The 24,094-nt window shown below is 31.1% G+C and overlaps 3 protein-coding genes across 10 annotated transcripts; 1 reads left to right on the top strand and 2 right to left on the bottom strand.

Annotated features, from left to right (window-relative positions):
* Positions 1-96: 96 nt before the first annotated feature.
* Positions 97-4,173, top strand: LOC107367223 (2-hydroxyacyl-CoA lyase 2). 5 transcript variants are annotated; one of them, XM_089269443.1, is made up of 4 exons: positions 97-419; positions 1,248-1,770; positions 1,913-2,192; positions 2,293-4,173. In XM_089269443.1, the coding sequence occupies exons 3-4, from the start codon at positions 1,974-1,976 to the stop codon at positions 4,057-4,059; spliced, it is 1,986 nt and encodes a 661-aa protein (XP_089125569.1). In that variant the 5' UTR covers positions 97-419; positions 1,248-1,770; positions 1,913-1,973; the 3' UTR covers positions 4,060-4,173. The 5 variants fall into 5 exon arrangements, with proteins under 5 accessions (XP_089125569.1, XP_089125590.1, XP_015790394.1 ...); XM_089269464.1 differs by lacking the exon at positions 97-419 and adding an exon at positions 681-1,090; XM_015934908.3 differs by lacking the exon at positions 97-419 and having other exon boundaries at positions 1,001-1,770.
* LOC107367225 (uncharacterized) lies at positions 4,140-20,683 on the bottom strand. The gene is made up of 2 exons (XM_015934910.3): positions 20,550-20,683; positions 4,140-5,604 (listed from the first exon to the last, which is right to left on the bottom strand). Exons 1-2 carry the CDS (start codon positions 20,638-20,640, stop codon positions 4,517-4,519), a joined length of 1,179 nt encoding a protein of 392 aa, XP_015790396.2. The 5' UTR covers positions 20,641-20,683; the 3' UTR covers positions 4,140-4,516.
* LOC107367224 (Na(+)/H(+) exchanger protein 7-like) lies at positions 20,517-24,072 on the bottom strand. 4 transcript variants are annotated; one of them, XM_089269619.1, is made up of 7 exons: positions 23,967-24,072; positions 22,954-23,253; positions 22,289-22,515; positions 22,066-22,221; positions 21,896-21,985; positions 21,539-21,791; positions 20,517-21,081 (listed from the first exon to the last, which is right to left on the bottom strand). In XM_089269619.1, the coding sequence occupies exons 2-7, from the start codon at positions 23,165-23,167 to the stop codon at positions 20,975-20,977; spliced, it is 1,047 nt and encodes a 348-aa protein (XP_089125745.1). In that variant the 5' UTR covers positions 23,168-23,253; positions 23,967-24,072; the 3' UTR covers positions 20,517-20,974. The 4 variants fall into 4 exon arrangements, with proteins under 4 accessions (XP_089125745.1, XP_089125716.1, XP_015790395.2 ...); XM_089269590.1 differs by having other exon boundaries at positions 23,845-24,061; XM_015934909.3 differs by lacking the exon at positions 23,967-24,072 and having other exon boundaries at positions 22,954-23,409.
* Positions 24,073-24,094: the final 22 nt, after the last annotated feature.

Raw genomic sequence — 24,094 nt, 5'->3', positions numbered from 1 at the left:
AACATCAATTTCCACAAAAAAATGTCTCTACTTCCATTACATAATTACACGAGAAATAAAAAAATGCTAAAGCAAATACAATTTATAATTAATACTGATTAGTATAATTAGCACTAACTCTTTCCATTTTTTGTAAACAAAGAGTCCTCGTTGTGGACATTCAATATAATTTATACAATCAGGTGAAACACTTTTCATGTTAGGTTTTTATTTTTGCTCTTTTTTCAATTATAAATTAATGAATTCTTTGATTGTTTTTGTCCATTTCAACAATATTTATTGTTAATTAATTAATTAGTGTGAATGATGATGTAAACTTTACTCTTTATTTCTGTGTATTTAATGTGATACTTTTTTCATTGTATTTTCTGGTGCAATCTTGCTTGTTCCGATGGTTTTTTTGTTTTGCAGACTAAAAGGTCAACATGTTTTCTCTGTCTTTTTTTCACCATTAATTTTGAAGTTAATCAACTGACAATTGTCAATATGTGAATGATCAAGTTTCCACAAATGTATTAGCATGGAATAACAATCAAAATTCAACCAAGCAAACTTGATTCTTTCATTGTGTTGAGCCTTTCCGCTGGTGCACTTATCGTTCATTTAACATCTCATTGATCCCAGCTGATATTATCTCAAGCTTGTTAAATTTTGGTGAAAGTTAACCATTAATTGTCAACAAATCATGAATCGTTTATTCTTGCAATCTTACATGCCTAATACTCAGATAGTTGAAAGTATCTTCATTGATTTTTGTCTTCGTCAGAGTTTTCTATGTGGATTAGAAATTGAGTATCCATTTTCATTCTTCAATGAACTTTACCATTAATTTTACTTATTTCTGTTGTTTTCCTCTTTAAAAATACGTTTCATCCATTCTCACTCATTTCTCTTTCTCCCTGATTTATAGTGATTCAGTTTACCTAATTATTTCTCTCTTGTTAACATGATTATAATTAATGTAATTTTCAATTATCTTATCCCTTTTAATGATTTCCTCTCCTGAATCTATTTTCATTGCAAAAAAATTACATTTTCTGGTTTTTTTGTATTCACCCACAATAATGACGATGGTTATGAAGTATACATGGTTGAATATTGATAACATCCTATCTTGTAATTATTCCGAGGACTTTTAATCCTTTAGTTAAATCTGAAACTATTAACGTAGAAATATTAAGGATTAAGGAATGTTGAATATTAATATTGAAATATTAACGATAAATTATCATATTGTCTCTTTTCAGAACTCTTAACCAATGGATCAACAAATATCTCAGCCACTAAAACTTCACATACGAATAACTTTCAATAATGAACCAACATTTTGTTTATTCATTTACCGGGAAACTCACTGGAGCTTTGCAGGAAACTGATCACTTGTTATCATTGTAACAAATAGCTAATGGCAGTTGAAGCTTATAAAGTTCATGACCTAATATCAACCATTCGTGGAGCTTTCCGTTCAAATTTCATTTATATGCGAGATTCCTTCATCATATTGAGTGTCGTCTGGATATTTACCATCCTTACATAACTGTTACAACAAAATGGATAACCTTTCTTCAAGTGATGATGGCTAGCAAAAGAGCGACGAAAATGGCCTCCATCAACCACTTTCGCATTTTCATTTCTCTTTCTACTCTTATACCTGTTTCAAGTGTTTAGTAACGCCCAAACAACTTTATCCCCAGCTGTATCCCCTTACACAATCTCACTCTATCTCCCTCCGCAATCAAGATTAAACGAAAAATTGACAATTTGAATCAGGTAAATAGTTATCTAAAGTATGTCAGCAGTTTAATTTTTTACAATCGAAGCTTGCCATTTCTGTTTTTATGTTACACTTGTTGCCCAAAAACCAACGTTCAACTTTAATCTGTAATATTGTGATTATTTTATATATCTATAGTATTTTGGTTCAACGTTAATACATCAAATACAAGGGTTGGCTGTGATCTACGAATTCAACCATGGAGTCAACAGCGTGGACTAATATGGATGAACTGAGCAAAGGCTTCAGAGAAATATTGAGCCAAAGTTTAAGTGATTTTGATCCATTTTCATCATTTAAAACAGCTCTGTTTTATATCTTAATAACTGTCTCTGCCATGCAAACATTTTATCCATTTCTTATGATAATGGCTATGGTAATCCGACAGTTGAGTATCCTTGCTCATTATTTTCATGAGGTAAATTACATTAGCTTATAATTAACTCGTTCAACTGTTAATACAATTTAGTAACAGCACAGTTTATTAAACGATCTTTTTTCATGTAAACTATCTTTAGGTGGATGAAGATTCTAAAAAACACGGAGGACAGTTAATAGCAACTGTTTTCAAGACTCATGGAGTGGAGCAAGTATTTACTCTATCAGGAGGCCATATATCACCAATCTTGACTGGTTGTCAAGAACAGGAAATTCGTGTAATAGATGTAAGACATGAAGCTTCAGCTGTTTTTGCCGCTGATGCTGCTGCAAGAGTCTCTGGTATTCCTGGGGTTGCAATAGTTACTGCTGGTCCTGGATTAACCAATACAATTACACCAACACAAAATGCCTTTATGGCAGAGTCACCAGTTGTTATCATTTCTGGTAGCACGGCAACTCTTGCCAAAGGTCGTGGAGCTTTACAAGATATCGATCAAATGTCATTGATGAAGCCAATTACTAAATGGCAAGCCAGTGTTTCAAAAGTTAGAGATTTAGTGCCAACCATTCGTGAAGCTTTCCGCCAAGCTCAATCCAATACACCAGGGCCTGTTTTTGTTGAATGTCCCTTGGATGTTCTTTACCCATACAAAGTTGTCCGTCGTGAAATCATGGGTAAAGCACGGGCCAGTACATTTACCCAAAAAGTTGTTACTTGGTATCTTGACCAGTATACCAAAAATTTGTTTGCTGGTGCATTTGATATGGATCAAGAAACACGTCCTTGGCCAGTCGAGTTGCCATTTCCAAAATCTAATGACATCTACAAAGCTGTTGAAATTGTGTCAAAGGCTAAAAAGCCTCTCATTGTGTTAGGTAGTCAATCTATTCTTCCACCTGTTGGCGGTGAAAAACTTTCTGAAGTTATAAAATCTCTTGGAATCCCTTGTTATCTTGGTGGAATGTCCAGAGGCCTGTTGGGACAGTCGAGCTCACTTCATATGCGCCATTGTAGACGAGAGGCATTGAGAGAAGCTGATGTTGTTATTCTTGCTGGAACTGTGGCAGACTTTCGCTTGGATTATGGGCGTGTTTTATCATCCCGGAGCAAGGTTATTGCTGTAAATAGAAACAAATCTCAACTAAAGAAAAATCACAAATTTTTCTGGAATGCCGAGTTATTAGTTCAAGCTGATGTTGGTAAATTTTTCCTTAATTTAACCGAGAAGCTTGGTCAGTTTTCTGTTGACCCTGAATGGATCAATACTCTTCGTGAACGGGACTCTAAACGCGACGCCGAGATTTTATCAAAATCGTCAGCTCCAACTGACAAACATCTTAACCCATTATCTGTTCTAACCAAACTTGAATCTTTACTTCCTGAAGATACTTACATAATTGCTGATGGAGGTGATTTTGTAGGAACCGCATCATATATTCTCAAACCAAGAGGACCTCTTCGGTGGCTGGACCCTGGTGTCTTCGGTACCCTTGGATGCGGTGGAGGATTTGCTATTGGTGTTAAAGCGGTTCGACCAAAATCAAATGTAGTCATTATTTTCGGAGATGGAGCTCTTGGTTTCAGTTTTATGGAATATGATACAATGGTTCGCCATAAACTCAACGTCGTGTCAATTGTTGGCAATGATGCTGGTTGGACTCAAATTGAAAGGGAACAAGTAGTGATTCTTGGGTCTGATGTAGCCTGTAAATTAGCTTACACAGCTTATGAGGAAGCTGCTAGAGCTTTGGGTGCCGAAGGATTCAAAATTGACCGAACTAATGAAACTGAAATGGAATCTATAATATCTAAGTCGTTGGAAATCGCTAGGACGAGTAGCCCTGTTTTGATTAACACGTTAATTGGTCGAACGGATTTTCGAGATGGATCTATTTCAGTTTGAATTTTAGATAATGAATATGTACATGCACATGTAAATTATAGCACATGTATTATAATATATAATATTATTACATGTGACAGTAGAGAAACAAATATTCAACATTTATTGAGACAATTTGTTTTGAAGAAAATTTTTTTGCAGAGGTTGACACTAATTTGCAAATGAATGAAGGATGCTTGAGTTTAAAGAAAAGAATAAGAAGAATAAGAAAAGGAAAAAAGAGATGAACGAAGAAAGAACAACAAAAAAAATGATTTCACTCTAGTTGATTACAGGATTATCCAGTTGATTCTAACAGACAAATCTCAAGCTCTAGAGAGGTTTCAAACAAAATTTTTCAAAGGAAATTAACACACGTTTGAAGCAATTTTTCAATGGAAATTACCTCAAATTATAACAATTTTTTTTACTTTTCTTGATTTGTTCAATAGAACCAATTAGATAATCCTAAATTGTTTCAACATAGAGAGTGACATTGGACAGGATGAAGTAATCCTTGTGATATGCATCGTCTCATACATTCAGGTCCACTTTTACCAAGAACTCTACGCTGTTTAGACATTGGTTGATGGTGAATTGATGAAGATGGTGAACGCCCGTGAATTGATAATCGAGTTGAACCTCTTCCAGTGGGTGCACCCAATTGAGTCCGAGAAATAACTTTAACATTAGGGTAAAAATATAGTAATGGCAATGACGATGAGGGCGATGAGGGCGATGATGATGACGAAGATGATGACGAAGATGAAGCTGATGGCGATGATGGTGATGAGGATGAAGAGGATTGTGACAATGGTGAAGTGGAGGCTCCAGATGATGAAAAAGATGAAGAAAGTGATGGTGATGTTGACGAAGTTGCAGAAGATAATTTTGAGGAAGAGGTGAGTGATAAAAGAGGATCTGTTTCCTTGCCGTTTGATTCTGTGATTGGCAATGAATTTTTTAATGGAAAAGTTGCAGATGACAATGATGAAGACGATCGTGATGGGTCAATCAAACTAATCCCAGAATAGCCCGCTGCTGCTGCTGCAGCTTCTGCTTCTGCTGCTTCAGCAACAGCCTCAGCAGCCACCATTTTATTCAGAAAATTATTTGCTGACAATGATGAATCTCGTAAAATTGGATGAGAGTTTCGAGAACGAGATTCAATTCCAATGTTTCTATCAGATGAAATAATTGTATTGTGATGATACTGATGAGGATTAGAGTGATGTGAATCAGTTGCAATTAAATCCTCTGTTGATATGCCTCTCATGTCACTAATTCTAACACCACTGCCTCCTCCTCCACCTCCCCCGCCACCTCCACCACCACCACCGCCACTGCCTTGATTATTGGGTAAAGGGTTAGATTGAGTTAGCAGGTTGGTTGGTGAATAATTAGGATGGTTATGATGGTTTAATAACAAATGAAGTCCAACCAAATTGTCTTTCCAAGGATAACGACCTTTATCAGAAAGTATTGGGAAAATATGACGAAAAATGTTGTTTACTTCATCTAAAGCTATGTTTGTGTCTTCCGATATTGATTCACCCAGTGTACTACCTGAAATAACAAGATGAAGAAAAAAAACGATAAATCAATAAGCAATTGACAAGAAAGTCATAAAAAGTGATCACAAAAAATCAGATTGTTCAACGGTAACAAAACAACAACCTAAAAAAGCTGGCGCCTTAATTCATCAATTATCATTAGATTTTCCCTCGACTTACCCAATGGCGCAAATATCAAAATAAATGTAACAAGATACTTTTTTTGAAATATAAGTCAAAATGAATATTAAAAGACAAACATTAGTCTAATAGAAAACAAAATTATCTTAACATATTAAATTGATTAGCTTTCTATATTTTAGGTTCAATATTAGAAATAAAATTTTCGTCCAATTCCACAAGAATCTCAAATACAATCGTAAATTCAAAAGATGGCAAAAACTGGCCAATTTAATGATGAGCAATCGTTACATATTAACGGAGTTGAGCTAAATTACGGAGTTCAATGTACACATGTACTTATGAACAATGTACTCAATGTACTCAGTAATTAATGAAATATACAAATGTTGATTAGAGTTGAAATGGTCTATACAGCAATCTAAAATACCAAAGTTATGAACAAAGCAAAATATCAACGTAATTTGAGTTAAATGTCCTTATTTGTGGATCATTATTATCAAAGTTAATTATGATAAATTTGATGTTATTTTTTGTTTTCCTTTGTCTACTGATATTGAATACAATCCAAGTTTAATACACTAACAAATAGTAAAATGTTATTTGATCCAGCAAAATATGAATGAAGTATAATAATCCTATGAAAAAGTAAACCAAAATGACTATTTTTTTCAAAATTTTAATAACCAATATGATATTGGCATCTGATTTTTTGCATCTCTTTTAATTGACTAAATGTTACACATGAAATGCAAGTCAAAAAAATGAGTTGAATTGAAGATAAGCAAGGAAAACATGTCAGCCAGGATTGACAATGTAAATACAAATCAACTAATAAGTCTCCTAATCATAACCAAACATTATAAAAAAGCATAACTGATTCACTTTCCCAGTGACTTTATCCCAATGATTTAATACTAATGCTGGAGTGAGGAATGAAGAGGAAAAAAATCTGCCATTTTCATTTTATTAATTCAAGTTGATACCTTTTAAACATTGACATTGAGAGGTTCAAGTTTCACATTTGAATGTTTCATGATATTAATCAATATACACGGATTCCAATGGTAGCTAAGGAAACTGGCATTAGACTTTAATTATGATTAATTTTAACGGTTGTCTAACAATTTGAAATGTAAAAGATTAACATTTCCATTAAAATACTATCAACTTTACCTTTGTTTTGTTATGAATTGTATCAAACCTTGTTGTTTTACTCAGACAGAAGACAAACACTTTTTTCAATCTTGTTTCAGATGTGTGACTCGTATTCAAAAATTTAAATTAATCACAAATGTTTGATATTAATAGAAGCACATCGTCACCATTAACTAATTGTCTCAGCATAATTTGAAAAACCGATTTTTTCCTACAAAAATTAATGTCTTCTTGGATGTTTAATAGCTTTTAAATTTGCTATTTTTTCCTGTTTTCATCCATCAATTTATTGTGATTTACACTTTTCTGTATATTCCAGTTACAGCCATTAATCCTGTTACATTAAATCACAATTGAATTAGCAGATAATTTTAACAAATTATTATTCAATAATACGTCTCAACTTAAAAGCTTAAAATTAAGCTTTTCATTTATCATTTGTCTAACAAGTAAGTAATGTTGTAAGTTTAATTTTTGCGCTTCAACTATTTTCCCTCGCTTAATGCGGATTGAACTATGATGAAACAGTTGTTCTTGTTTTTTCCCTTGTAAATTGTATCAAGTGTGTTAATACTTCATTTACAATTCAATTGATTAATAGTTACTATTCAATTACTGAAACATCTAAAATTAACCTTTTCAACAACCTTAATATAGACAAGTGAATGTTGGAGACTTATTGACTTGGAGGCGCACAACAGTCCTACATCGTCTGGTTTCATTGGAAATATCAACTCATTCAATTGGTTCCATCATTTAAAAGTTAACTAGCTGTGATTAGGTTTCTACATGTAACAGTTGACAATTAGACATTAACCTTTAAACGAGTGAATTGGATACAGAAATCGGATGAAAAAAAGTCAACATAAAGTCAATACTTGGATTAACATTGAGCTAATGTTAACAGTGTTGCCAATCTTATTGACATTTGTGACCAGTTAGGATGGCTGTTTACTCGTGATTGATAAATTGTTCCTTGCTAGATTATTATATAATTAACTAATGATTGGAGTTGTAACTTTTCAATCAAATTCATTGCTAATCGCTAGCGAGAAACGTTGGTTTCCAGTTAGATGGTGTTTATTTTTACCACAGCGTTTCTTGTCAACTGATTGATAATCAAACTGAACAATATTTATCAGTGTCAATATGTATTCTTGACCCTTGATACTGTTGGCCTGTTGTTTGTAAAGCCCATGTAAACTAGAGGTCAATTGGTGGAATGGCAAATTAGATTCAATATTAACATAACCCTTAAGGATGTTTTTGGACAAAACGTAAACTTCAATCATCATCATGTTCACCATGACAAAACCAAGAAATAATAAATAGAAGATGGAATAAATGGTAAAATATTTTATTCTCTTGTCAAGTATTAGACTTAACACTTGATAACAAGACAACAACAACAAGAGAAACAACAAGAAAACAAGACAATTTGTATTTTTTGTTTACAGTTAACATTATTATTGGGTTATCAAACATTGCCTTTCAAGTTTTTATTTATCTTTATCTGATTGGTACCAATTTACAGGAGCCGGTGAACAATTCTGACTGAATTAGGAAAAGTGATGTGAAAAAGAGCAAGAAACAAACAACCAAAGGCCATTCAAGTATAATGTTTGACGCAAAAGAAAAAGCAAAAGCTTATCTTCAAAGCTTATCCAGAACAATATTCAAATGCTGTCATGAATAGTAACTGTGTCAAAATAGTGTCATCTCACAATTGAGTCTTTAGGATGCTGATGATATTGAGATAATCAGTTGCTGTCAAACTTCCGGTGGATTAACCTTTTTTTTATCAAATATGATGAAGCATTGAATGCAACAAGACTTAACCAAGACAATAAGGCAGAAGAAATTTTTGAAAGAAAAATTCAAACAAAGAAGGCTCAAGAATTGACTTTTGATCCAAAATTGATTTTAATGAAGGGATTTTACGGGTTGACATTGATTAATAGATTGATAAACAATTCTGGTGATCTTGATGATAAATTTTAATCAGTGAAAATCAATCACAATTGAAATTAATTCAATGGCTAAAGTATTAACCAGTTTATTTGGAAACCAAAACAGCTTCAAGTGAAAACACCAAAGATTGACAATAATCTAGGTTTAACTTTTACTTGGATTATCAGCTTTTCATAGCTCTTTTCACCAACATCATCTTGAATTTCAAATCACCTGTTATAATACTGATTACCAAAGATTGCAATTTATAAATCACAAGCACAATTGGAGCAAGTTTCAAACTGATGGTTGGAAAAAAACTGTTAACTGTTAACGTTTTTTCATAACTTTGCAGTCTAGTCAACCTGCCTCTTCAATCAATACTTCATTCAACTTTATTTATACTCCAAATTGATTGGTAGCCTAAGAATAGTACAATTTAACTATTTATTTTGGTTCAATTTCAGACTGATAACCAATTCATTGTTCATCAATCATTGATAGCTACGACTATACAAGGACATCTGGAGCTGAATACCTTGTTTATCGATGAGATTCAGAAGATTCGTTAAATATCGTTCATTAAAATTAAGAACCAATACAAACGTTCAATATTAGAGTAAATAATTAAACTGGACACCAAAAGACTGAATGAAGAAGGTATTATTTTTGCCTGATGCTACTACATAATACATTGGATATCCAAATCTGTCTTTTTAACAAGTCCTATACAAACTGGAACCAGAATAAGTGAAATATGATAGATCTGGATCAGCCTGAATAATGATTGTTGGTGTTAATCTAACGTCCTCAGTTGATGTTGAGATTAATTATATTTGAGTCAATATCAAGTTAAATTGGTTTTATTACTGTAATGATACAACAAAAGCAGTCCTCAAATGATAGTCAATGGCAAGATTATAATAATAAATGGTTATGTGTATTTAATGACAGGACAACACAAAAAAGGATTCAAAAATGGACAAATGGCCAGTGCAACAATTAACAAGGCAAAAAGGATAGGCTGAAGAAAAGGAGGTTGAAATGAATTAACGTTGTTCATTAAATTGATTAATGGGTTGAAAGCTAATTGTTGTAACATGTTCAATTGGCTTTCAATGTTTCCTTTCACAAGTTTCACCATCAATGTAACATCTCAACTCAACAACTGAGAAACAATCATCTTAACCATTTTGATCACAAAATTTTCACCATTTACAGTTGCACAATGTGACCATAATTGCTGTTCAACAAACCTTTTCCATGTGTTTATTCAAATGTTATCGTCCTCTTAATTAATCTAATCAAACAAGACAATACGAGAAAGATTGAACCATTCAATGGAAAGTTAATTGTCTTCCGTTAAAATTTTAACACAATTTTCTGGTCATTACAAGGCTAACAAACCTAGAGGTCAACAGATTCAATGATAACCCCAAATTATGCATAAAAGTAATTGGCAGCAACAAATAATCATTGAATTGTCCAAATTAAACGATTGTTAATTGACTTTCCAATCTAAAGCTGAAAATTGAGTTTGTCCAAATCATGCAACTCCACCATGAAATACATTTGGCCCATTCCTCATTTCCAGATTGCAACAAGTAAATTGAACAAATGGAGTGAAATTTAAACAAAAAACAATTTCCTTTTTTATTAAAATATAGTTGAATATCAATTGTAATAATGAAAAAAATAACTGATTAAACAAGAAAATGTAAATTATCTGTTTAAATTGAAGGGTAAGATGTGAGCCAAAATACACAATTCAATTGAATGAATTTTAAATTCACTGTTTTCCCCATGCAAACAAACAAGTTAATGCTTCTGTTTTTTCACTAATACATATGTATAATGTAATAATAATAACACAATTTACAATAAATATAAATAACTATATATAAATAATAATACATCAACTGAGTAACATCTAAATGTATATATGAAATGAATGAAAATAAATGGCAAATTTCTAGGGTTGAGTTTGCAATAAATTTGAAAGATGTTTGTTGAATTGTAAAATCAATCAAATTCAATAGACAATAGTAAATCATTTTTAATGTAATCAAGCATAAAAAGGTAACCAAATATTGTCCAGGAAAAAAAAGGTCTTCAATGTCTAAACAGTTTAACTGAAGGAAAGGTAGACTTAGATTACAAAAGATATCATCATTTATCATGGTTAATTCATATTTAAACAGAAAAATGTTTCTCTATTTCCATTGGATGTTTTGTGTGCCTTTTCACCGAAAAACCAGTTTCACAAACTAAAATGAATTGAAATCAACAGAGAATTGGTTTTCATCAAGAAAATCATCAACTATCCTATTCAAGCTTGATAAGCTGTTAAGCTGGTCAAATGTAAATGATAATAAATAACTGGACAAGCAGAAAATGTAAAAGCTAAAATGTTGAAATTTAAAGGATAAAAGGTAGAAAGGTAAAAACCTATGAAGCAAAAACAGAGTCCGATTCCCAGGCGATCAACCCATGAGCCAGCTTTGAAACATTCAAGGTTTATTAAATTATTTACAGATTAATAAATCTGCAAGTAAACATATTCCTTGATTCAAATTGTTGAAAATCATTTTATATAAACGTTATCATTAATTGAACAATTAACACCTTAATGTATTAATGTAGACTCTTCCAGTTTCCTCCAACCAATCTCGATGTATTTTTACAATCAAATTGCCTTTTAACGAGTTAACCCAAACGGTTTCTTATTTAATTTTACCATCATTTTACCATCAACTTTACCAGTTTATTACCAACAATAAAAGCATAAATTGTTGATGTTATTATTATTATCAGGTGAAAACAATCCATGAATCTTTCCCATTCAATTTTAATGTGAAATCAATTTGGTGAAATAAACTCAAATTGAGTTTTGACAAAATTTGCTAAACAGTGAAAGCTATTCATAAATGTAAAGTTGAATCCAATGGCTGTTGGTTGAGATTTAAAATTAGCATCTAAAGATGGAAGTGAATTCAAAAATTAACAGACATTTTATTAATGGATCAAATTGAGATGATGATCAATGGAAATGTTGAAGGCAACTCAAGGGACTTTAAATTGATAGCTCAAGAGTTGAACACGAAAAGTCATGAAACTCTGCAATTTCATGAGATGAACCATTTGAAGATACTTTTTTTTGTCTCTTCTAAATTTGTTTCCTCGTCAACTTTAATTTCCTATTATTGCCTAACACAGTCAACAGTGATCATCAATAGCAATCAATGAAAATATCATCAGTTTATAGTTGAATATCATGTTGAACCTCTTTCAACACATGAATACAGTTTACTGAATAACATGACTTTTATCAAGTGAAATGACATTTTATAAGATAATAACTCCATGTAAATTCATTGTTTTCCCTTGCAATAAATTGATAAGCTAATAATAGCTTCTGTCTCATCTAAAAATAGTTGAAACATTGAACAAATAAAAGGTGAAAACAAAGACTCAAGACAAAGGTAATACAAATTAATCAACAATCAATTAGATGAAACAAAAAATGAGAGTAAAGAGGTAAAAACAACAACATTTCAATATTAATAGTTTACTATTTAAATGAAAATACCTTTTTACCTTGTTTTATAACAAAATAATTGACTCCCACTTAATGGTATAATAGTTTTCCCAGTTACAATTATATTTCAATTTTCATTAAAACATTATCCAAGTGAAGTAAAGTGTTTCAGTTGAAATGGATGATGAAAAGGTAAACAGTTCAGGTTAAAGTGAAGATGGTAATTCAGGTTTCATTTGATTTGCCTTGGTTAACCCTTCAGGCTGAATGAACATTCACAATGAAGTAAACAGTTTTAGCTTTTATTTTGTTGTTTCTTGTTCAATCATTTATTACTTTTCATAAACACTGAAACACTTCATCAGGCAATATCAAGATTGACTTGAAAATGAAAAACAATTTTCCAATCAAATTTTCTGGTTCAATCATAAAGATCATCTCGATTCAAAGATACTTTTACTTTGCTTTTAAAACTGGATCAAAAAAAGTAAACCTTTAAAGTCAAAATGTGATAACATTTAGGGTTTATCAGGGAGAAAAAATTGGGTTCATTTTTACATAAAACAAGCCAAACAATAAGATTATGACATTATGATGAACAGTTTTAAATATATTGAAAAATGTATTCCAATTATTTCAGGCTTTAATCGTTTTTCCATGCACAGTTTCAGCCTTTTATCAGGTTGGTTGAAAAGTTATCACGTTAAGAGGATTGAAACTGTTTTCACATTCAATCCATTATTTTCCCAATCAATCCTTAATTCACATTTTTTATAACATTTTGTAAAGCTACTGGAAAAGACTATTGGACTTGAACTTTCTTTGATGGTCAATATTGATGATCAATGATTGTTGGTTTCATTTGAAGTTAATCATGTTTAATTATAGCGATTAAGAGGTGACTTGAAAGTTGTATTTACGAGGGTGAAGCCCGAGTGTATTGAGTCTAGTAAAGGTTATTTTAAAGCTTACATTTAGTGAAAACAAAATTGGTCAAGAAATTTAATTTCCCCCTTTTTTGATCAAATTTAGGGTGAATTAATTCATTTATTTTGCTTGGGTGTTGTTAACCAACCTATTTGAATAACCAAAGGGTGTTGAATAATTTACAATTATATGTTAACTGGTGAAAATGTCTGACGATCTTGATGAAGATAGCAAAGGTGAACATTTTCTTTGGACATTTATCAATGTGTTTAAACATATTTTTACTGTAAGACAATTGTTATTAAATGAAACACCCTTCAGTACTGATAATCAAAGTATCAGTTGAAATAAATAGTGGTATTGAACATTAGTTGGTTATTCACATGTTAATCACTTGATTGACTTGGCTGGTTAAAAGGTTACCTTTGCTGTTTATTTGGGTTCATTGAGAATTGGGTAAAATTGAATAAAATGTATAAAATAGTGGTTGTTGTTATCCTTTGGTTCACTGGTTGTTGTTAATCATACCAATGGATAATCGTAGGTTGACAGTGAAATTGATTACAATCAAAATGGTGGGCATCAAAATCAATCAACATCCACTTGAACCCTAGTCTCTTTAAATTGAATGTTAAGCCTGGTTGTTGTGTTTGACAGATGACGATTAAAAAGGTACCGTCGATTAACATTATTAAAGCAAACAAACAAAAATCATTTGATCAAAGTTAACCTTACAATTTGTTTACTACAAAACCGATTCAAATATTTACTCAAAAATAGCTTCTCAGACAAAAAAGCCCAAAAATTTTTACCTAAAACATCAAAACCCAAATTAAATTACAAGATAAATTAAGATTCTGGTTTCACTTTTGGTTGATAAATGTTTAAGAAGCACTTTCAACTCATAACATAACCTAAAACAAAATTATTTGTTTCCAATTCAAAGCAACTTGATTAGGAAAAAGATACAAGCAAGTTTTCCTGGTTGGTTAATTTTCATGGGTTTTCAGTTGTTTCACCATCAGTCCCATGTAAAATTTTCAACAGATGTCAAAAGAGTGCGAGATTCAGAGCAAAATATTTACATATAATAGCAGATAACAAGATATTGTGACTAAAGCAAATGATAACCAACAGCAAAAAGACATCAAACTGGTTATCAGAAAAGTTACAAATGCCTAATTATTTCAGATTCACACTTATTACACAGTTTTTCTGGTTGAATTACATTCAATGATGTAAAAATTATTAAACATTATTAGCATTGAAAATGCGCTTGAATATTACAAGAAATCTTGTAACAGTGAAATCACAGTTTCAAGTGATTTTCAAGTTAAATGAGGAAACTGAAAGGAAGTCAAAAGATACTTGAACTTTTGATTCTCTGAACTTCTAATGCTTCAATCGAACCAATTATTTTAAAGCGAAATTCAAAAAATCCATCGATTTTTACCTTAAAAATAAACAAAAATGTTTCTTAGTTTGGAGTGGAATCAATGAAAATGGCCTTTCCTTTAAATCATTATCTTTTCATTTTCCCTCGACTCAATTTAAAATTGTAACATTTGGTAAACTATGAAATCCATTGAATTAAGGTGAGAATAGTTGAGTAGCTGGTAAACAATGAAATGAGAAACATAATGAGATAATAATAATGGCAGGAAGAAGTGAGGAATGAAGATAATCTGATTGAATGTGGATATTGAAGGAAAGTGTTCAAATAAGATGATGAAAGGTCCTTTACTTATTGACCTGAAATTAGCTTTAAATGGGTTTCCCAAGTCCAATTGAAAAGGTATCATAAAAGTGTGGGTTAAGTTAAAATAAAAATTGGCTTTTGTTCATTTCAAACTCACACTCACACACATTGATATATTACAAAATAATATATTTCAATCCATGATAACTTATTATAATATACATGCAAGTTAAGTGAAAATATATTGGAAACAAAAATGTCGAGGAAATATAAAAAAAAATAGGTAAACGCTTTTATCCTTTTCAAAGGTTTTCCCTTCTTACTCTTCACCTTTCCATAATGCATATTATTTATATTTTCAATGGGAAATAAAATATCTCAACTGAATGATAAAACTTGATAAGATTTCCTGAGATAATTCTGTAAATCTTATAAGGTTAGAAGATGAAGTGAAATTTAGAGAAATGCATCTCATGAATACTTTTCACCATCAAATTGAACCTCTTTTTATTTTACCCCCAAAAGGCAACTTATATGCATTAAGTAAAGGTTTGCAAGTCAAAATTTGAATTTACCAATTTTAATCATTTCCAACTCTTAATTTTCATTAATTTAGCTGAAAAGGCTAAAGCAATCGATTGATGTTGACAAGTAATTGGACTCGACAGTTTGTCAAGAAATGTAAGATCATTATTATGACCATCATTGTGACCATCATTATGGCCATCATCTTAATGTAACACATCAAGGTAAGACTTAAACAAATTGGACAGAAGAAAAATTCTGGTCCATTTTTTGGGTTGACATTTTTTTGGGTTTTCTTGTTTGAAACCTTAAAATTGATTTGTTTAGGGAAATGTTTAGATGCGCTTTCGGTTCACCTTTCAATTGAAATGATCAATTTTTCAGGCTTATTTCAATGATTCAATGTACAATGACTGTTATTGATTGTTTGTAAGGTAATTTGCAAATTGTAACATAAAAACATTGTTAATTTTACATTTGATTTGACTATTTTTGCTTCAATTCCCAGAGCTGATCAAATATTCATTTTCATTTGTCTCACACCCATTAAACAATGTATTAAAACTGGTTTCATTTTTAAGCTCAATCTTTGTTTCCATTTCAATTAAATTTAATCATTTATTTATGCTAATAATCAATGATTTACTTGTTAATTCTATTGTTGTTTTAATTGTTACATTGAATAATCAAATAGATTCATCTTCATTTGTTTGTTATAATGAAAAGCCATTTACAAGTACAAAAAGTCATCTCTTCATTGAGATCAACCTTAACGTGCCATTTACAATTGTAAATACTAAGACCAACTAATCTGTAAGATTGTATTAGCACTAAACAGCATCTTAATTCAGTTGATTTACTCTCAATTCAATGTCGGCCAATTATGCATGCAAATGATTCTCGGAAATTCTCGGAACTTTCATCGGTAAATCTGTTCTCAACTAATCACTGAAATTACCATTAGCTAAATTGATGGTGAATTAGACAATCAGACAAATGTAAATGTAAACAGTTTACAAGATCATCAAGATATCAAGTAATTCATTAAATTGAATTCATTGAAAAGGAAATTGGTTTAATGATGGAAATGTTGACTTTTTTTCTGATCAAAAATGAGAAAATTTCTGGTTCAAATGTTACTTTAGCATTTGATTTAACAACCTTTTTAACTTTCGTTTTATCGTGATCTGAAACTTGAAAATTGAATGTTGAGCATTTGATGGTAAAAAAAGCGTAAAGATTTCAAGATTAATCGTTAAGAGTATTTAAAAGTAAAATAAGGAACCATGGAAATGAATCAATTGAAAATGTCAAACAGCGTTTATATCAAAATGTTGGTAATCCGTGAAAAGTACATCTTTTGTTTTCTCGCCTTCACACACAATTTAATCTAATTACAATTTTGTTTAAAAATGATGAGCTGCCATCATCAACATCGTCACTTGTGAGGTGAATGTTAAGGTATAAGGTGAAGAGTCATTTATTTAATAATAAATGCAAGATAATGATGATGAGAAGATTCAAGTGCCTTTAAGAATCAACCATGAAAAGAAACAATAAAGATAATGTCTATGGAGGATAACTGATGATGATGATGATGATCTAATTATAAACGCAACAATTTAGTCTTAATTCGCTTCCTTTCAACAGTAATTTACTCATTGCAATGTTAATTGGATAAGTTAAGTCAGTCAAAGTTAATCCAAAATATGCAAAGTGAAAATATAAAGATGAAAACAAAAAAAAACAATTGTATTAATAGAAGCATGAAAAGTGTTGTAAACAAGAGCAATTAATGATTAAATACGATTAATCAAACTGTTTCCATCCTATCGGCAAATGTCCAAATGCTGACCATCAATTGTTAAACTTACAGAACGAAAAGAGCACGAAAAATTTCCATCTTTCATGCAAAATCCTAGAGTTTAGAGTTGAAATAATCATTTGAATCTTCCCTGCTTGGAGTTTCATAACAATGAATATAAATTTATATGAATTTCAAGCGGAATACTGATCATGATTGATCTCGATCTTTTACTGAACACAATACATTAAATCCACACTTAAAGCCTCTTATTAATGAAAAACCATCTTCAATGAGAAGAGCTAAAAAATAAAATAAAATCTGGTCTGCAACTGAACAAAATGCGCTCCAAAGTTTGGACTTTGAAAGGCGTTTTATCAAAAATTGTCGATCAGAAAAGTTAGGTTCAGTTATTATGTCCTAAAAGTCTATCAGATCGAAGCTCGAGTTTTTGTGCTCATTAATCACCCAACAGTAAATCATAAAGTCATCAAACTAAACAAAATAGTTTTCTCCTTTTACATAGCTTTAGAATACGGATTCTGTTTTTTCTTTTAATCTTTTAGAACATGATTTTCTCATGAACCCGAATTCCTAGAATCATGCTCATCATTTAGTCTTAGAATTTCTTTAATAGAACCCTTTCCGTATAGCTAAAATGAGTGATCGTAAAGTCTTTTTCATTGGGTAGGATACAATCATCAGACATCAAAGATCCGGATTCTTAATGAGAAAACAATTGTCGGAATAAGGAATCTAATAGTTGAAATCTTTTGCTTTTATCACTTTGATGATATTCATTTTGGAGTGAAAAAGTCTTTCTTTAAACACGCGTAAATTTTTTGCTGCAGTTGAGTTGATATTTTGTTGACTGTAGCGGCTTAAAATTGAGTCCAATTAAAAAGTCTCTATGAACGAAAGTCTTTGACAAAATTAGTTTAAAATTTAAACTCGATATCCTTTTATGCAGTTGAGACAACAGATTTTTTCATCAAACTCTTTAGTCTTCACTCGAGAGACAAAGTTTTACATATACTCCTAATGCAACAATAAACCATCAAACTTAACCTAAAAGTTTATCTTGTAAATTCAATACGGATTCTGCATTTTTTCCCATCCTGTTTGAGCGGTAATTTCCCAGTTAGCTGAATTCTGATTAAGCTCTGAATATGTTTCTCATTGAAGTTCGCTAATGGCTTTCAAGATATGCAGAAATTTTCTTTAGAACCCGCTCAGTTTGGCCACAATATTTCCGCAAAATAGCAAATGTTTGTAAAATATTATATGCTTTGATGAAAAGACTCAAAAATATTTGTTATAATTAAACATATTCAAAAGTAAAAAGCCAAGAATTAAAGTGATTGTCATTAATTACGCTAATTCAATCTCTTTCCATAAAAATCGATATTAAACGAGAAAATTCATAACTTACTTAAGTATATCATAACGTTATTTTTGGCTAGCTTTTTGTATCAAATCACAGTACAATCAATTGGATAGTAAAAGTTGAAAAAATTATATGCTTTTTGAATACGACTGTAGGTTTGGGTATAAAAATTATTCACAATAAAGCCTTTTGTATTTAAAAGGTCATTTCTGTCTTTTTCCGTCTTTTATTTTGTAAACATTTCAAAGTTAAATTGATTTTGCTTTTAACTTATTTTTGGCTCTTCCTAGACTCAGTTTCAACTAAAAGTTCAAGAGCCACTGACTGATGATCATTTTGCATTATTAATGTAACAAAATTACTGAAACTTGATAGAAAGGGCTATGACTTTGAAAGGATATGATTGAGTTACTTTCAACGGACTAGAGATGGTTGACATTATCCACTCACAACGGTCACAACTATCAGTTTTCACTTGACTAAAGTGGACATTAGAGTTCAAAGTCACAGGGAAACTGATGAACCCATTCAAACTTAACTGTTGTTGTCTTATTGTAAAGTGAAAACAACTTAATGAAAGGTACAATAAAGACTAAATTGAAGTTGAAAATCAATATTGATCAAATTTTAATCCAAAATGAACAATTTCTTCAAATTTTCTAGATTCTCTGGAATTTCTCATTAAACTTTCAACAATAATATTTCATTGTTTCTTCTTATTTCACTAAATTTTTCCAATTTATAAATGATGAAAAATTGAAGTGATTGAAATAGCAAGAAATGACCTTTTGTCCATTTTTCTAGATTAACCTTTAACTTTAAATATTGACCGATACATTTGGAGAAATTGAATGAAAGCTGATTTCATGGCAAACATTATTGAATCATTTATTGAGTAAATTGGCAAGTTTTGGTAAAAATAAATGCTATTCAAGAGACGATTGACAGCAAACATTAGAGTTTGTAAACTCATGTCAAAGGCAGAGGAAAAATTTTAACCTCTAAGATTGTATTTTGTTTCATTTTAAGATGAAAAGATTGATCCTGAAACATGATAATAACCATAACATTATACCTTGAAAAGAGATCCATGATCATTATTGATATTGAACATTAGATAATCACATGCATCAAAACAATGTTACTTTACATTTAGATATAAACTTTTAATGAATTTGGACAAAATCGGAAAGGCTAAAAGTATCAATGTTTCAATAATTCAGTTGCTTTTCTGAAGACTTTTTTTTCTCACTGCAAAATCTCAGATCATCATGAATATATGAAAATGAAAGGTGACAGTAAAGGCGACAAAAACTGGTATAAACTGTTTAACTATTAACGTTTTGATTACGAAAAACATTACAGATTCATTTTGATCAGATTATCATTTTCTGAAAGTTAAGATGAAACTCAAAGGCTGAGGAAAATGTTGAAAGTTAAAAGTTGAAACACTTAAATTGTGTTAATAAGTTATGAGCTTTTTGTTCAATGTAACGAGTTATTAGCTTAATCATTAATGTATTTGTGATATTTTTGGGTTAAATTCAAATCTTTATATGATTTGACCTTTAACCTTGAATATTGTTCATCATTAAACAATATCATTAATAAACTGTGAAACTCAATTCACTATCTTATTATTATCTAATGAGCTTTATTATAACTCAACCCGAGTTTTAGTCTTCTTTCAACCTGGGAATTGAATATCATTTTAGTGTATTTTAATAACTCTGATTGGAGTTATTAATAGGATAATTTCATGGTGGAAACAGAAAAGTTGAACAAAAATTGAAGGGTTGAGTGTTTTATAATGATTTTTTTATAATTACCAGTAAGAAGGACTGAAAGGGTAATCCAATAAATGAAAAGGTTTGAACGAGAAAAGGATTTCCGTTTTGACCAACTTGCAGTTGAACACATTTTCAACTTGAATGATTTACAGTTTAAATTGATTGTTCCAATCTTGATCAAGTCCAAGATGATTAAAAGAGTGAAGAGTATTAAAATTGGGTGTTAAAAGTGTTAAACAGTTGGTTAACCCAAAACAAAAACAACAACAAATGGTTAACAAGTTGATTTGGGTAAAGTTGAAGGATGAGTTAAAAGGTTTAACTTTTTTTTTGGTGATGAGGTTCAAAGGTTTTTGTTTTTTGGTTAAACTTGAACAAGACTTTTCAATTAAAGTTCACCATTTGATTAGCAGCAATTAACGTTCAACAATTGATGGTCGCACAATCACAAAGTGCTGATGCTTCTAACGGCTTTGTTTTCCAGTTTTTCCGATTTTTCCAATTTTTGATTTTCCCTTCTTTCCCTTGATATCTTGTACACTTGAGACGCTGTTTTTATTTTGCTGATTATCTAAGTGAATGAGAGAAGAATGATGATTAAGATGAGAATGATGATAATGATGATTGGAGTGTGAAAAATGCAAAAAAAAACCGAAACAGTTGTTTGGACAATGAAAATTGGACGCTCTCAAAGAGCTTCTTGTATGTAAGTGTGCCTATTCAGATTGTGATGTTATGGAGCACAGAAACTGGGAGGAAGATGATGATCAGTATGATGATGTTGATGATTATGATGATAGACCATGGAGTTTGGTGAGAGACAGGTGAGAATGCGCTTTAAAAATTACTATTCAAGTTCATCTTGTATCAATATTAAACTCTATTCATCTTTTTTGTTTATCATCAACTCTCATCACTCCCTTCATCTTACTGTTTCACTCCCATTTTTATCTTCACACTTTCACCTAAGGATCTTCCCTCTTTCCCATTATCATTATTCAATTGGTCACAAATCTCATGAGTATTACCTTGCATCCACGAATTGACCAGAGTACAGCATTCTTTTGGAATAGTGAATGACCTTTTGGTGTCGCAAATGCGAATAAACCATTCATCGGGTTCAGTTTTTATCGGATTAAAGTCCAGTTTAGGATATAAAAGGTTTCCCATTGAGTCAAAGGCTTCATTTTGAGTTATCCGTTTATTCAAATCAGGATAAGCATCTTTCTCAGGAGTTTCCAGCTTATGGGAATCATATGGAGTCAGGGTTTGTGTGGCACTCTGAATAACAATAAGAAGTAAAGATTTCAATTTGATTCCAAAATTTGGATGATTTCACCTTTAAGATCGCTTTCAATCTAAATTGACTTAAACAGTTGACTTACTTGGCTGGAAGGGACAATTGTATTGTCACCCGAATTTCGTCGCAATAAAAATCTTTCCAAATATTTTTCATTGATGGAGACAATTTTTTTCTGTCGGTTATAATGAAATTTGAATATGGAAATGAAAGAAAAGGTAAAAGACTTGAAGTTGTTCAATGTAAATATCTTACCATCCAGTTTAATGAACTTTGCTGACCAGCAATCACTTCAATTCCTTGCATAACCATACGAGCAACTCGTTTGTTGAATTCAGTGAAATGCTTGTATCCTCGTTTCGTTTGAATTTGTACTCTTAATGCTTTTACAAGTGGTTTTGTTGTTGATCCCTGTTTTGATAAGCCAAAATGTTTAGGTTAGTTGAATGAAAACATACTCCAAGAGGCATCAACTTACCAGGACAAAGACTGTAAACAAAATGATGAACAATACAGTTGTCTTGATTAGCCGATGGTTGATAATGACTTCATCTGAATCTGAGCCTGATTGGTCCAAATCATCTGAAAGGGAAAAAGCAATTGCACCTCGAAGTCCACCATAAGCCATTAAAATTTGCTCTTCCAGGTTAACAATCCTAATCCGTTGAAAGTAAACATTAACAGTGTAAGTTAATATAAATGTTGCTGGAAATGATGAAAACACAGAAATAAAAAAGGTAGAAGATGAAATTAGGAAAAAGGTTCAGTTGATAATGTTCAATCAATTTACAATTTAGGATAAAAAACAGGAAAAGGTAAACAAAATTGTAATTGAAAAGTGTAATATTTTTCCCATCCACAGATTAATATTTATTGTAATCTCGTGATGATGATCAGTAAGTTGACCTAGAAGTTCACTAATTGGTTGACCTTTTCATTGGACAATGGCCTAAGGTATAGCTTACAGTTGATAATTAATCTCAATTGTTGTCAAATTATTTCTACTCTTGTTACATTGGATTTGGTAACAAATTGCACCTTTGCTTCAATGAGAAAGGCTATTGAAATGTAAATGATAAATTCCCTGATGACCATGATTATGATTATGGTGAAAAGGTGATATTTGATAAGGTTAATACTTACTCATGAATCGAGCAATGATACAATAAAAAGTGGTCAATATAATGAATGATGAATGCCAATGGTATTGGGTTTGAACGAGGACAAAACCCAGAAACATGAATATAATTGTCTCTGTTAATGAACTGGATATTTTGGTTAAATATTTTATCGTTACATCAGACCTTTTGCTGATATTTTGAACAGCATATTTAGCTTGAAACAGGCCACAGGCCATGAGACTGAGAATGGCTGAAAAGTTGAATAAATAGCCGGTAACATAAGCCAAGTATGCCAGCGTGATGACAATGGTGGGTTCAACAGCTTTTTGGTTGAGAAGCCAAGACATGAAAGAAACGCCAAAAAAATGAAATTTAATTACATGGACAAGTCTAAATGTATTATTTCTGGTCTTAGCCGTTGACCTGGTTAATCAATTTAACCAATTGAATGGCTATTTAATTTAAAACCAACATGTTAATCTTGTTAAACACAAATATCCACTTGTTTAATGTAAATGTTAGGTTTTATTAGGTTGATAATGATATCAAACAATTGGTAATGATTTACATATGCTGGTTGGGTTGTTAACCAGATGATGATGATGTTGTTGTTGATAATGATGATGATGCTAATGGTAATAATAATGATGGTGATAATAATGAGATTGATTATGGAGCCATTATTGAATTGTAATATTAGAGTTGGATGAGACAACTGATCAGTGAACGTTATAAGGTAAAGCCTTAGAGGCATTGCAAGTCCAATGAGAGACAAAAATCATTGGAACTCAAATTAAATGTAGTCACTTTTATCAGCTTAATTACTGGCAAAATGTGAAATCAATTATAATTTACTTCTAGTCTAAGAGCATAATGAGTATATAGTAAATAAACACAATTTTTCTTGTTTTACCTTGTTTTGTTACCTATCCTTACAGATATTGTAATTTTATAACCATCATGTAGCTCTCATCTTTAAACGATTAACTTTACCCAGACGAGTACAACTGTTACTTTAATGTATATAATATTTACCTAAATTACTGGTAAATTATAAAATGCAAAGACAAGAGCAAATAAATCATAATATACACTTAACATAATATTTAGTTTGTGGAGTTAATCAACATCGACAAATTGGATCGATACATCGTTGATTGAAA

The sequence above is a fragment of the Tetranychus urticae genome, chromosome 1 (genome assembly GCF_039701765.1).
Source record: "Tetranychus urticae isolate SD_2017Ah chromosome 1, NJAU_TeUrti_SD_1.0, whole genome shotgun sequence".
Taxonomy (NCBI): Eukaryota; Metazoa; Arthropoda; class Arachnida; order Trombidiformes; family Tetranychidae; genus Tetranychus; species Tetranychus urticae.
The sequence above is the reverse complement of the archived record's forward strand: the minus strand, read 5'-3'. Positions and strand labels throughout refer to the sequence as shown.

What these genes read in the sequence shown, in the direction of transcription:
- LOC107367223 (XM_089269443.1), top strand. Translation starts at nt 1,974, where the DNA reads ATGGAGTCAACAGCGTGGACTAATATGGATGAACTGAGCAAAGGCTTC. An exon ending in TTGCTCATTATTTTCATGAG is followed by an intron (nt 2,193 to 2,292) that starts GTAAATTACATT and finishes AACTATCTTTAG; the next exon opens with GTGGATGAAGATTCTAAAAA.
- LOC107367225 (XM_015934910.3), bottom strand. Translation starts at nt 20,640, where the DNA reads ATGTGTTCAACTGCAAGTTGGTCAAAACGGAAATCCTTTTCTCGTTCA. An exon ending in CCTTTCAGTCCTTCTTACTG is followed by an intron (nt 5,605 to 20,549) that starts GTAATTATAAAA and finishes TTGTTATTTCAG; the next exon opens with GTAGTACACTGGGTGAATCA.
- LOC107367224 (XM_015934909.3), bottom strand. Translation starts at nt 23,278, where the DNA reads ATGTCTTGGCTTCTCAACCAAAAAGCTGTTGAACCCACCATTGTCATC. An exon ending in TGTTTACAGTCTTTGTCCTG is followed by an intron (nt 22,222 to 22,288) that starts GTAAGTTGATGC and finishes TTATCAAAACAG; the next exon opens with GGATCAACAACAAAACCACT. An exon ending in CAATTGTCCCTTCCAGCCAA is followed by an intron (nt 21,792 to 21,895) that starts GTAAGTCAACTG and finishes ATTGTTATTCAG; the next exon opens with AGTGCCACACAAACCCTGAC.